Here is a 12,995-nt window from a genome sequence, read left to right as displayed (position 1 = left end):
GCAAATCCATTGTATACTTGCTTTTTTTTTTGCTTTCGGTTGGAAAATGGCAAAAAATGACACCAAATGTGGGTCTCATGACCATGGAATACTGCAACTAGTCATGAATGCAAGCCAGTTACCACATGCCCAAAACTATAATCCCATGACCAGGGGACATGACGGTCACCACTAAAGACAGGTCATAAATAGCTTTTTTTAGCATCTGTCATAAATGGCTAGTCATAAATCAAGGACTACCTGTACTAGTTAAGTGACAAGTGAGTATTTTGATTGATTTTGTGAGGAAGGAGTAAAACTGAAATGGGTTGGGAGATGATCGACATTCAGCTCATCTGTGGTGTAGATTCTTCTGAACTGGGTGAACAATGGACTTGACTTGGAAGGAATGCTGTTATGAACATTTTTTAGCAGAATTGCCCCCTTGTAAAGATCACTATGTGTGATGTGAGCTTTCCTGCACTCACCAAACAATCCATAGATAAGGCAGCTTCCTGTGTTCCTAGCTTGATCAAAAGGAGTATATTTGTGTAGAGAAGCACGTACATTTTCAAGTTGCACAGAGGGGGAAAGAAGTTCATTCCAGGCAAATGAATTTGAACTAGGTTGATTTATACTCCTGAATAGATTGGCAATGTTGGTAGTTGGCCTGTTTCCTATACTATACTATATACTCACAGGGATGGAAAGAGATCTTTAGCCTATGGAGTATGGCTCCTGCTCAATGCACACTGAGGGTAGCACAAATCCAAGCTAGGATAGCCCATCACCTCTCTGGGTAATTGGATCCCCTGTTGAATATACTCTTGAAGAGGTGTCCTCCTAACATTCAGTTGACATCTGCCAGCCTGTCATTTGAATCCATTACTCTGTGTTCTGCCATTCTGGAGTGATGAGAACAGGGCTTCTACTTCTTTGTAACATCCTCTTTGATAATTAATTACCTGAGAAATATGTGCAGGAAAATAGGCACATTTTTGATACAATTTATTTTATCTGATTTTGCTTATAATTTGTTTTACTGCCCAGGGCAATACCAACTGTACTTTTTAAAAAGGCAACACTTGTGCGCTAATGCACACACAGGGTGTTGTCAGGTACAAGAGCACCAACCTAAGATACAGGACTCATTATGAATAATGGGCTACTAAGGGATAGAGCTTCTGTTCAAGAAATAATATTCCAAAGCAGCAACTGAATTTTGCACAAGGCTCAGTTTAAGAGTTTAGATCAACCTAGGGTTGCCAGTTCTGACCTGAAAAAAAAATCTAAAAAACCATTGGGCAGAAGCAAAGAGAGGGTGCTCATTCGCGGACATCTAGATTTTCGTTATATGCCTTACCCTTAAGATAAATAGACCAATAATTCTCAACCTTGACATCTTTTAAGATGTGTGAACTTTAACTCCTAGAATTCTCCAGCCAGAATTCTAGCCAGAAGTCCATACATCTTAAAGGTTGCCAAGACAAATGGAAGTTTGTAATTTTGGAAAAGTGTGTGTGTATTTATTATGTACACAAATCTTCATAAATTAAGTAAACATTTATGAACATTTAAATGTGGTATATAGATGTGGATGTATCTTTACATATTAAGTGTATTTGTAATTATTCCATTGCTACCTATTTTCTTGTCTTTGTCTTGCAAGGTGTATCACAACTGGGAGGGATTGTAAGAGTCCCCAATCAGAAAAAAACATGCAAGTTGGAGTGTTATTCATTCCACAATTTTCTGCCCTGTGACCTATTCCAATGCAAGGGAAGCAGATGTGATTCAACAGTGTAATGGATCATTTGACATTCAAGAGCAACATGCAGTAACTGAAGAATTTTTCCTTTATTTTCTCATTATCAAGAAATATTTTTAGATCATGCTCGATAAAAGGTGTTATAATGTTTGAGTGTTTTTCCTTGTTCATGTTACTGTAAACATGCCTAAGTTGTGAAGAGATTGGGTAACCCTTTGATATAGTATCAGCTCCTCCACCTGCATGGCTTCTTCTTCTACTTGAAATCTCAGGAAATTGTATGATTGCACATTATATGGCTACAAGCATGACTACAACTCTGGTTTCTGGGACACATCTAAGGGCTCTGGGTTAAACTGAAATGATGCAAGTATATCTCTTCTGGTATATTTCTTGTGGTGGCTAAGATAGCCCAAGGAAGTACTTACTAAAGGCTTTATGCATTATCAGTCTACAGTTTTAACAGAACACTTGAAGAAATTTCAGTCTTTCCAGTTACCAAGTGCCAATTACTGTGTTTGCCAACTATAATGTTTCTAATAGTGTGGCATTGCCCTCTAGTGGCTTGAATATATATATATGCTCATTGTTCCTAGTCCCAAATAATAGTTTTGCTTTTTAAAAAAAATGTAGCACTTAATAAGATGTAGCAACTCTATCATCTTGTTTCCAATTTCTGTTTCCGTTTACCCAATGTAACATATTAGTACCCTACTCAAATTTGATAATCCTCAGCATTAAAATCCATGAAGGGTATAGTAAAAACAGGGAAATTTTTGCAATCTAAATCATGTTTGTTGATCCAAGTGAATGAGCCTAGAGCCATGATGGCGAACCTATGACACGCATGCCACAGGTGCCACGCAGCGCCCTCTCTGAGGGCATGTGAGCCATCACCCCAGTTCAGCTCTGCCATGTATGTGTGCGTACCTCCCGGCGGTCAGCTGCTTGTCAGATCTCTGCCACGCATGTGCGGGGTGTGTGTGCATGCACGGGGGTGGGATGCATGCGGGCGGTGCGGGCATATGCATGGGGGCAGGGCATGTGCAGGGGCCATGCGCCTATGCATGGAGCCACACGTGCATTGCGTTTTGGGGTTTGGGTGCGTGCACTTTGGGCACTTGGTCCAGAAAAGGTTCACCAACACTGGTCTAGAGAATGCATATCATAGAAGGGATGGATTTAGAGAATGGATAACATGCAACAGTTGCTTCATATTCATTTCCTGAAAATGGAAATTAAAATGGTACAAATATTAATCACAGCAACATTCTCTGCATATTTTCATATCAGTTTTCATTCAGTTGGATAAGAAAGATAAATGAAATTTGCTTTCAAACTTTATTTGAAGTAGAAGAGCACTTACATGAAGATTTTAGTGGGTGGAATATGAGGTTTTGCACTCAGTATGAGTTAGCCAAGAAATACATATGAATAATCTGTCTTTCACTGCACTTTCATCACAGACTCCTTGGCTTCCCACACTTCTGGTTAAATCTTGTGGGAAGGTATCAATAGGAAAACTTTCCTGAACTGAAATTTTACAATAGCAGCTCTCCTGCCACTAAGAGACATTGCCACCCTTGAGTGACAGTTGGTTGTCTCCTCTTGGACAAATACAGAGAAACCATTCACTCAACTTCTGGAGAATTGCAAAAGGTCATGCATGTAATAACCTCCAAGATATTCCTAGTGTCTGAAAAGAGAATAACCTCTTTCCATCTACGAAGATGAAGCCAGAAAGATTTTGGGGGGATTTCTCCAGAACAGATGAAATGTAGCACTGTCAGAGAGCAGGACTATCCAGTGATGTGTGGAGACAGCAAATTTGTTTAGGCTAAAGCATTATTTCATAAATGCTGTAATCAAATAATTGCAAAAGGTATTTTAAAGCAGATATAGGGATGTATTAACCATAATTGACTGCTAATTAATGAAATGAGGCTTTTTTTGTCAAGATCTACTGCTGTAGTTTTTAGCACATCTGTCTGATGCCTAAAAATCACCTGGAAAAGAGAACATTCAACCCATTTCAAAGTGCTTCTCAAACTGACCGGTAGGACTGAAACTTAAGAAGAAAAAGGGAAAAGACATGGCACGGCAGAAGTAATTACCATATTTTTTGCACTATAATATGCACCGGACCATAAGACACACATTAGCTGTAGAGGAGGAAAACAAGAAAAAAAAATCTGCCTCCCAGCATCCATCCGAGGTGAGCCAAGGTGGCACAATGGTTGAGTGCAGTACTGCAGGCTACTTCAGCTGACTGCTAGCTGCAGTTCAGCAGTTCGACTCTCACCAGGCTCAATTGACTCAGCCTTCCATCCTTTCGAGGTGGGTAAAATGAGGACCCAGATTGTTGGGGGCAATATGCTGACTCTGTAAACTGCTTAGAGAGGGCTGTGCAAGCACTATGAAGCAATATATAAGTCTAAGTCCCAGCACATGGCTCATCAGGGCTCCGCTCCATTGCACCCATCACCGGTCAACTGAGTGGAGCTGCTGCCGCCACCAGGGAACACTGGAGCCTTCGCTGCCGAGCAGCTGATTGGCGGTTGGATCGGCCTCCCGGAATACCACCAATTAGCTGTTCTAGGTGGCAACAATCGCTGCCACTTGCTGCTGCCAATTATCGCCGATTGCCATCGCTGCTGCCGGCAATTGGCAATGCCCACCGCTTAGAACAGCTGATTAGTGGTATCCCAGGAGGCTGATCCAACCGCCAGTCAGCTGCTTGGCAGCGTAGGTTCCAGCGTTCCCCGGCGGCAGCAGTGACAGGCTGCCGCACCAAACCCCCTTCCCTCGGCCACAATATTTGCTCTATAAGATACAGACATTTCCACCCACTTTTGGGGGGGGGGGCAAGTGCGCCCTATAGTGTGAAAAATACGGTAATATAACACATATGTTATCAAATGAGACCCCGGTACCTGGAGGAAGCTGTCTATCTGGACCCGTACCAGTCGGGCGTCAGGCGGGGGTACAGCACACAAACGGCATTGGTCGCATTGGTTGATGATCTCTGGAGGACTCAGGACGGGGGTTGCTCCTCTGTCCTGGTCCTATTAGATCTCTCAGCGGCTTTTGATACCATCGACCATGGTATCATGCTGCAGCAGTTGAGGTGATTAGGAATTGGGAGGCACCGTGTTACGGTGGTTCTCCTCCTACCTCTCCGACCGCTCGCAGTTTGTGTTGGCAGGGGGGCAGAGGTTGACCTCGAGGCGCCTCGCTTGGGAGGTGCCGCAAGGGTCGGTCCTCTCGCCCCTTCTGTTCAACATTTATGTGAAGCTGCTGGGTGAGATCATTCGTGGTTTTGGGGTGAGAGTCCATCAGTACGCTGATGACACCCAGCTGTACATCTCCACCCCAAACCACCTCAATGATGCCCTTGATGTGATGTCCCGCTGCCTGGAGGTGGGTCTGGATGGGGAGAAATAGGCTCAAGCTCAACCCTTCCAAGACTGAGTGGCTGTGGCTTCCGGCGTCCCGGTATAGTCAGCTGATCCCATCGCTGACTATTGGGGGTGAATCTTTGCCCCCCACAGAGAGGGCTTGCAATCTGGGTGTCCTCCTGGACTCACGGCTGTCTTTAGAAGAGCATATGATGGCCGTAGCCAAGGGGGCTTTTTATCAGGTTCGCCTGATTCGCCAGTTGCGTCCCTTTCTGGACCGGGACGCTTTGTGCATGGTCACTCACACCCTCGTCACCTCCCGGCTGGACTATTGTAATGCTCTCTACATGGGGCTCACCTTGAAGAGCATTCGGAGGCTCCAACTGGTCCGTAACCTCGTTACGCCCATGTAACACCTCTCCTGCACGAGCTGCACTGGCTCCCAGTGGTCTTCCAGGTGCAATTCAAGGTGTTGGTCACCACCTTTAAAGCGCTTCATGGCATAGGACCAGGATATTTACGGGATCGCCTTCTGCCACCAATAGCCTCCCACTGACCAGTCCACTCCCACAGAGAGGGACTCCTCAGGGTATCGTCGGCCAAGTTATGTCGGCTGGCGATACCCAGGAGGAGAGCCTTCTCTGTCGGAGCTCCTGCCCTTTGGAATGAATTGCCCCCGGATATTTGTAACATCTCTGACCTCTGGGTCTTTCGCTGTGCCCCCAAGACCCTACTGTTCCAACAGGCGGGGCTGTCTAACTGAATTTTAAATTGGGTTTTAATATTGGGTTTTAAAACTTGGCCAAAACTATTTAATTATTTTAATTAATTTTAATTATGATATTGTATATTTATGTTTTTAATCTTGGCTGTACACCGCCCTGAGTCCTTCTGGAGAAGGGCGGTATATAAATAAAATTATTATTATTATTATTATTATTATTATTATTATTATTATTATTATTATTATTATTATTATTATTTTCTTTTGGTATGACAAAAGTCATTTAATGAAGTAGACTTTTAATGACTTAATGAGTTTTAAGATTATTTTATTTTGCCCACAAGAAAGGAGTAACAAATGGAATACAATCAGATACAGTACCAAATATCAGATCCACATAGTTATTATAGTCAGTGGTTAGTGCATCTAATAACTGTTATTTCTTCTAACTGAACCATTATCGGGCATCAGGAGAACGAGTGAAAGGCTATGACAGTATAGATGCAATCCAAGCCATGCTGTGCACATTGTACTTCTGCTGCAGAATTGCAGACCTGGTTTTTGTGGAATTCAGTGTTAGGAAGTATTATGTAAACACACACTGTAGCAAGTATATCCATTTGAATACTAAGAAGAATAAAGAATCAGACTTTTAATGTTTCTGATACTACATAAAAATTGTATCAATTCAGTCTTAAAACAATATGCAAAATAGATTAGTATTATTAATTTCCTGTAAACATTTTCTATGTCACTTTGCTACTGCTAAAAACAGTAGCTCTATATTCCTCTGCTGAGACTTATGCCCTATCTCTCCTCTTTATGGACTTTACTACAAAGCAGGGAACTTTGTAACAGAAGGACACAGACTTTCTACTACCAGTTTCTGGAAATAATACACACTTGGTGGGAAAAGGGAACTCCCACAAAGTTCAAACTGACTGTTGAGTAGAAGAAATAGACAGACGGACAGAAGCCACTGCCCTGGAAGGGGGCATAGGTAACATCCATCAAGAATCACTGATTCAACTGGATATTGCTAATAGTCAATTATTAGCAGGATGGTTTGTCAAATTGTATGTTTTATATGGCCATCAGGATTTTTAATAAGTAATGTTCAGTGGGACTGAACATGGGACAGTTTTCCCATTTAGTTAGCCAAATAAATAGCTAAAGAAAGATAACTGCTTCTCCACTGACACTGAAACAGAACACTTTGCTAGTCAAAACAATTTTAACACATACACTACACTTTTATTATGCGTATCAATATTACTAACTAACCAATGGTGATAACATGATAAAATAGAAAACAATCATCCTCAAATATACTAAGCCAATTTAGGTCCATTATATTCTTCAGTTTTTAGATACCTTCCTGGTTCTTTGTAGTAGTCATGTGATTGCCAAGTTATTGTTAAAACTCATCCTTAATAGTGAAATGTGGCTGATCTTCAGGTTTAAAGTTTGGGTTAGGGCTGCCATCTTCATTGAGAATTCTTCGGGCAGTGTAGCCAACAATAGGATATTTGGTCTTGTAAACATTACTAAAGGTCTCATCCAGAGATCGCAACTGCTCTTCTGTGAGTCCCGTCTCAATGAATTGAAATTGTGTAAAAAAAGAAAGATGGAGAGGAAAGGGGAGGGGTAGACAGAACAAATATGATTATTGTACACCTCCATGCTATGTAATGTGAATGCAAAGGGCTACTAATTGCACTAAACCAGTTTTTTCAGAGGTCTGTACTTTTCTATTTTTAAATCCCTCCCCAAATCCCACCATCTTTAATTATCCTGTACTTGGATCAGATCACTAGGACCAATAAAGCCACGTGCAAATAAAATCATTCCTTAGTAGTGGCTTCAGATCAAGCTATGCTGAAAAGATCTTTTTCTTACTGTATCGTAAGTGAGGTCTACTGGATCAAGGGACATTTTTGCAACACTTCGGGTTGAATCTTTGCCAGCTAGTGCATTGTAAGGTGCTCCTTTCCCATAAAATTCTGTTGGGGAAAAATAACACAAATAGCAGTTAACACAGGACTTAAGATTCTTAGGAGCTCTCTCACACACAGACAGACAGATAGTCTGAGGTATTTCGAAGATTACACTCTTTTAAGAATTATCGTAAATTATATCCCAGGCACTTCATCGTTCACAAGCCTAGAATTAAGTGTTGATATATTTTGAGACTTCTAGAGATTGGTTTACTTTATCCTGGCTTTGCATGATGTCAGGCCCTTAAGTTCTAAAACTAGTAAGCATGAAATATTGTCTTATCTTCAACTGTGTATCAAGAGAAGCACATCCATGATTCAGCTTGTCTTGAACCAACTTTAATACAATATAAATATCCTAAACTACCGAAATCCTCCAACATTTTGAAGCCTTAACAACAACACACAGAAGGAGCAGGCCTATTGCAAACAGTCAGTAATCTAAGAGGTAGTTTACAGAGTGAAATGGTGATTGGAAAGGGAAATAAAGAAAAATAGAAATGAAGTACACAGTCTCTCCAACCAGGTAGCAACCAATGCTTGACTGCATTCTGTGAGCTGTTGTCCAAAATTCTTGGAAAATATCAAATTGAAAAAGGCAACTATACATTTGGATGATTCCAAAACTGGGGGAAAGAAAATGCCCACTGGAAGCTACATTCACAGAATATAAGGACATACTTCCAATTAAAGTAAGAAAGATGGAACCTTCACTCTGTGTCAAATTTCTGTATTATGTGGTCTTATGCCGTACAAGGTGGAACTGCATCATCTTCTACTACTACCTCCAGAAGTTTTTCTCAAAAATACTATTTGGCCAAAACTTTATGTCATGAATGGTAGGAATCTAATAACTAGATTCCCAAACTTTACTTATACAACTGCCCATTTCCAGCTATTTGCCTTATACTTCTATATACATGCTACTTATGTCCCTTTTTAATAACCTTGTGGTAAAGTATATGAATGGTGCATCTTTTCCCACCAACACTAATAATGGATATATTGCATTATGTGAAGAGATGTATATTAAAACTATTTAAAAGTTATCAGCTGGGATTTTGAGATAAGCTATTCAGATTTGGATTTGGTTGCTGAATCTTTTGAAGCAGCAATAGTTTTCAAACTGTTTGTATTCCTCTCAGAACCCTGGTTTGAAATTGAACACTTCAATGAGTAAAGGCAAACCAGGCAGAAATAACTGAGGTTTGGAAATCAAGGAGGAAAGCAAGTAGGAACTTGCTCCCCTTGATTTTAAACAGTGACAAAATGAATATCCCTGGGGCAGCAGCACTAGACTCTTACAAATATATGAAACTATTGCTACATAGTTACTACAAGCTTGCCGCAAAGACAGGAGAAGATCTATGTTACTCTTCAGATGAAATTAGCACACAGGGCTGCTGAATGAATAAAATCTGGCATTATACACAAGTGCTGTCCTTCTAAACAGATGTGAGCAATCTGTGGCCTTCTTAGCTGATGTTGGACTACAAGTCCCAGGATTGCTCACCATCAATCATGTTTGGAGCTTAGGAGCTGAAATTCAACAACTGGAAAGGTAAAGATTATCCAGCTCTGGGAATTAAGGATAATAAACATCTGGAGGGGGGAACCTAGGTAGCAGCATTTATAAATGAGAGGAACACCTTTTTTCAGCATATCCTCAGGCAGTTGCCTTTGCTCTTTAAAAGGGCATCTGGTTAAGGTGACAACACCAAGATATACTTATTGTGAACCATACTGAAGGGGAGGGGGGGGACATTCTGCTTGTAAGGTGATCTTACCTTTTCCAGAAGTGACATCAAACACCACACCCTTCACAGCTATATAAATAGGTTCATCCTCCTGAAAGTAGAGTTTATATACTTTATCATGAAATGTACTGATAAGAAATACCAATAGCATACTGTTTACCTGGTCATTGTTTTTTTCAAGAAAACCAAAAGTCACTTAACCAGAACTTGAAGGTTCTTGTCTTTAAAGAGGAAAGCCTGTTCACATTAACAAAGAGATGTTACAAAAAAATCTACAGAATAAACTTGAGCAGAGAAATCTCTGATTGGTGTAAATAAAAAGAGAAGTCTGTAGCACTGAATGTACTAGATATAGAGTGGTGGTTAATGGGTGAGGAATTTGTGGTTCTCCAGAGGTGGCTGATAAGCTTTACAACCCAAATCTCTTTACTCTTGGCCATGATAGTTTGTGTTGCTCAGTTTTACTTCAAATGCAGCCGGAAGGCCCTGGTTTCATTGCTTCTGAAAATTTCTACATCAAATTCATTTATTAATGAAATAAAAACAATAGAGGTTATCATATCCATTGATATAACATGTGCAAATGAAAGTTATGATTGCTAAGGTATAATTAGTTCCCCCCCTTTTTTTTTGAATGAAGAGCAAAGCAAAAATTTACTGCATACATTAGGAAATGCCTTTAATATTTACAAATAACCTTGGATTTCTTTCTTTTGTCCTTAAGTGTCCTTATAAGCATAAGAAACTCTGTCCAGTTTATCATAAGGGTATCTATGTTACATTTTTAAAAAATTATGTAAGTATAACCCAAAGCTCCTTGTTGCCATGAGCATCCTTCTAAAGACCCCAAACAATCCAGAATAGTGGGCTTTCTAATCATGGCCATTTTTAGGAACAAAATTGCAGGCACTAAAGGCACTCATTTTCCCGTTAAAATGCCAGGACTCCCCCCAAACAGACCGTAGGTGCATTGCAGTCGAAGTCTACCCAACCATACCCCAAAAGCAAGGAAAAGGTGCTACAACAAAGTTTTGGAGACAGTGTGAAAACCTCACTGTTTCGTCCTAACGCGCAGCATATCCCAATTTGGGCAGTCACGTTTTCATGCTGTACAAAAATCTTCCTTGTGGCTTATCAAGGCTGATTAACTACAAGGCAAAATATGCCGCCTAACAAATTTCGCCGAGTTCAAAGAGATGACAAGCCCGGGAGGTCCCCACCTCGCCCTCCGCAGAATAACTTCGGTCCGTTCCGGCCGAAAGCGGGATTCGAAACGCGCAGAACTGCTCCAAGTCCTGTTGTTGCAAACGGAGTCCAGAGGGCGCAGCGGCTTTCTCCGCACAGGTCGCTTCTGCTACCTCTTTTCCCGAGAAAAGGCCTCCTCCCCCGCCCCCGGGAAAGCGCCCCCCCCCAGAAGGCCCGTCCCAGCAACCCCCAGGGAGCAGCCTTTCCGAAAGCTTTGCCCTACCTTGCGTCCGTCGTACCTGGCCAGCTCGTCTTCCGTGAAGAGCCGCACCGGTCTCTGCGAGGGTGGGGGCTTGAAGCGGAGCTCCTGCTCGCCTGGCGCCTCCTGAGGGCCCGCGAGGGTCAACGCTAGCAGGGCCAGCGCCAGGCGGCGGCCTAGGGCCATGGCTCTTGGGCGGCGGGCGGCTTCCAAATCCGGCCGAGAGAGGAGGCTGGCGAGGGAAACGCCTTTTCGGGGCTCCTCGTGCTTGCGTTGTTCGTCTATTCACCCACTCCGTTTATACGTCGCCTCATCCTGGAGGCTCCAGACTCAAGAAAGAGTCCTTCCTATCCCTTCCCTTCGCTTAGTTCGAAAAAGCCATGGATGATTCCCGGATGAGAGGGTCCTTCAGCTATTCAGAACAAAACAAAGAATCAAATCACTGGCGGAGTGGGAGAGGAGAGAAGGAAAAAATAATAATTATTTGTTTGACTGATTAAAGCAGGAATGTCCAAATTTGGCCCCTTGAAGAGTGGTGGACTTCAACTCCCAGAATTCCCCAGCCAGCAACTTGCTCATATTTATAGCGCATGCGGGCTGGGGGAATTCTGGGAGTTGAAGTCCATCACTCTTCAAGGGGCCAAGTTTGGACTCCCCTGGATTAAAGCAATTTCTACCTTGCAATGCTAATGTAAAGTTTAGTTGCAGATTTTGAATGACTCCGGTCACTCAGATGGTGCTGTTCATCCGTAGTTCTGAATTCGAGATTGCCTATCTCGGAGTAAGGCTGTAAATTTAATTAAAAAGTACTACAACTGAAAACAACATTTAAAAATAACTGTAAACATTCTTTTATTCTTGGGTTTTGTTTTCCGTGTTGGAAACGGGTTATATTGTTAAAGTGGATAGCTGAAAACCTCTGCCGACTAGCATGCCTATAATTTCAGAAATATATTTAAATGCCCATTTTTTCTTAACCAGTGCTCCGGTGCTGACTGCTTGATTTACAAGTACAAGGTGCTGTGGTTTTATTTTCTTGGTTGTCTCTTATTAACTCTTCAAATACTGCAAATCAAGCCTGATCATGCATAGTACTGTATTTGCTTAAATTCTACTTTATAGTATCAATAAAGCATCAGAAATGATTGATCTGGAAGCCATCAAGCTCTATACACAGAAGATGTTTGTGCAATAAGTGGCTTTAAGTGATTAAAATGAGTCATTATTACTTTTACAGTGAGGTATATAATAATAAAGAGGTAGCTGCTATACTTACTGCTAGCAAGAATACTAACAATCAAAAGAATTGACAATACTCTCCAGAATTCACCTGTGTCATATTAAAGGAAACTTCTTTGCTACCATGTGGTACTCATTTGGATATCTGCAGCCCAGGTATGGTTATTACGGTATGTTATACATATTGATGTATGATAGCCCTAATGATAGCCACATTTCACTATTAAGGTTGCCTTTTAACAATAACTTGCTTTCTATTTATTGAGGAGTTGGTGTAAATCCTGTTTACTAAGGCATGCTTCCAAGCCTATCTGCAATCTTGTGCACATTAATTAAATCCCATTTATTTTTTTAAAAAAATATTAACTTAAATTGTTGGTTATTTAAATTATGCTAAATTTATCAGATATATACTGTTAACGGACACCGGGCACTCAGTTTGTTGCAGCTCTTAGATATAACCGTTCTATCTCCCGCTTACATTCTTCATGCCTTCAACCTATTTCCTGAATGGGCTAACCCGGCCGAACAGCATCCGGTTAAGGGTAAAGCTTGAGACGCCAGAGAGCGCTGTACTCGATAATAAACTACATCTCCCAGCAGTCTTTCTGCTTCGACTTCAGTTCCGCAACCGGTGTCAGTAATACGTTGTACCAGTAACGGCCAGAGCGGTGGAAGAAGATAAACTA

General features: G+C 41.5%; 1 protein-coding gene and 1 long non-coding RNA gene across 4 annotated transcripts in view; one reads left to right on the top strand and one right to left on the bottom strand.

Annotated features, from left to right (window-relative positions):
• Positions 1-1,897, top strand: part of LOC139320456 (uncharacterized) — a 28,620-nt gene extending 26,723 nt beyond the window's left edge. Inside the window, exon 2 of the long non-coding RNA XR_011600692.1 lies at positions 1,649-1,897. This is a non-coding gene — a long non-coding RNA (uncharacterized lncRNA). The remainder of the gene's footprint in view (positions 1-1,648) is intronic.
• Positions 1,898-2,849: 952 nt separating this feature from the next.
• Positions 2,850-11,448, bottom strand: NENF (neudesin neurotrophic factor). Of its 3 annotated transcripts, none has more exons than XM_070948786.1 (5): positions 11,092-11,448; positions 9,654-9,714; positions 7,769-7,872; positions 7,244-7,463; positions 2,850-2,972 (listed from the first exon to the last, which is right to left on the bottom strand). In XM_070948786.1, exons 1-4 carry the CDS (start codon positions 11,251-11,253, stop codon positions 7,287-7,289), a joined length of 504 nt encoding a protein of 167 aa, XP_070804887.1. In that variant the 5' UTR covers positions 11,254-11,448; the 3' UTR covers positions 2,850-2,972; positions 7,244-7,286. The 3 variants fall into 3 exon arrangements, with proteins under 3 accessions (XP_070804887.1, XP_070804878.1, XP_070804870.1); XM_070948777.1 differs by lacking the exon at positions 2,850-2,972 and adding an exon at positions 6,181-6,496; XM_070948769.1 differs by lacking the exon at positions 2,850-2,972 and having other exon boundaries at positions 6,181-7,463.
• Between the last annotated feature and the right edge of the window lie 1,547 nt (positions 11,449-12,995).

Source organism: Pituophis catenifer, unplaced genomic scaffold, assembly GCF_029215685.1.
Source record: "Pituophis catenifer annectens isolate HBS135680 unplaced genomic scaffold, rPitCat1.0.hap2 SCAF_1, whole genome shotgun sequence".
Lineage (NCBI taxonomy): Eukaryota > Metazoa > Chordata > Lepidosauria > Squamata > Colubridae > Pituophis > Pituophis catenifer.
This window is presented reverse-complemented; position numbering and strand designations above follow the sequence as displayed.

Excerpts from the sequence above, each read along its gene's own strand:
- NENF (XM_070948786.1), bottom strand. The coding sequence starts at position 11,253 with ATGGCCCTAGGCCGCCGCCTGGCGCTGGCCCTGCTAGCGTTGACCCTC. Across the intron at positions 9,715-11,091 it reads CCAGGTACGACGGACGCAAG|GAGGATGAACCTATTTATAT; the intron begins GTAGGGCAAAGC and ends CTCTACTTTCAG. Across the intron at positions 7,464-7,768 it reads TAGACCTCACTTACGATACA|ACGGGACTCACAGAAGAGCA; the intron begins GTAAGAAAAAGA and ends CAATTCATTGAG.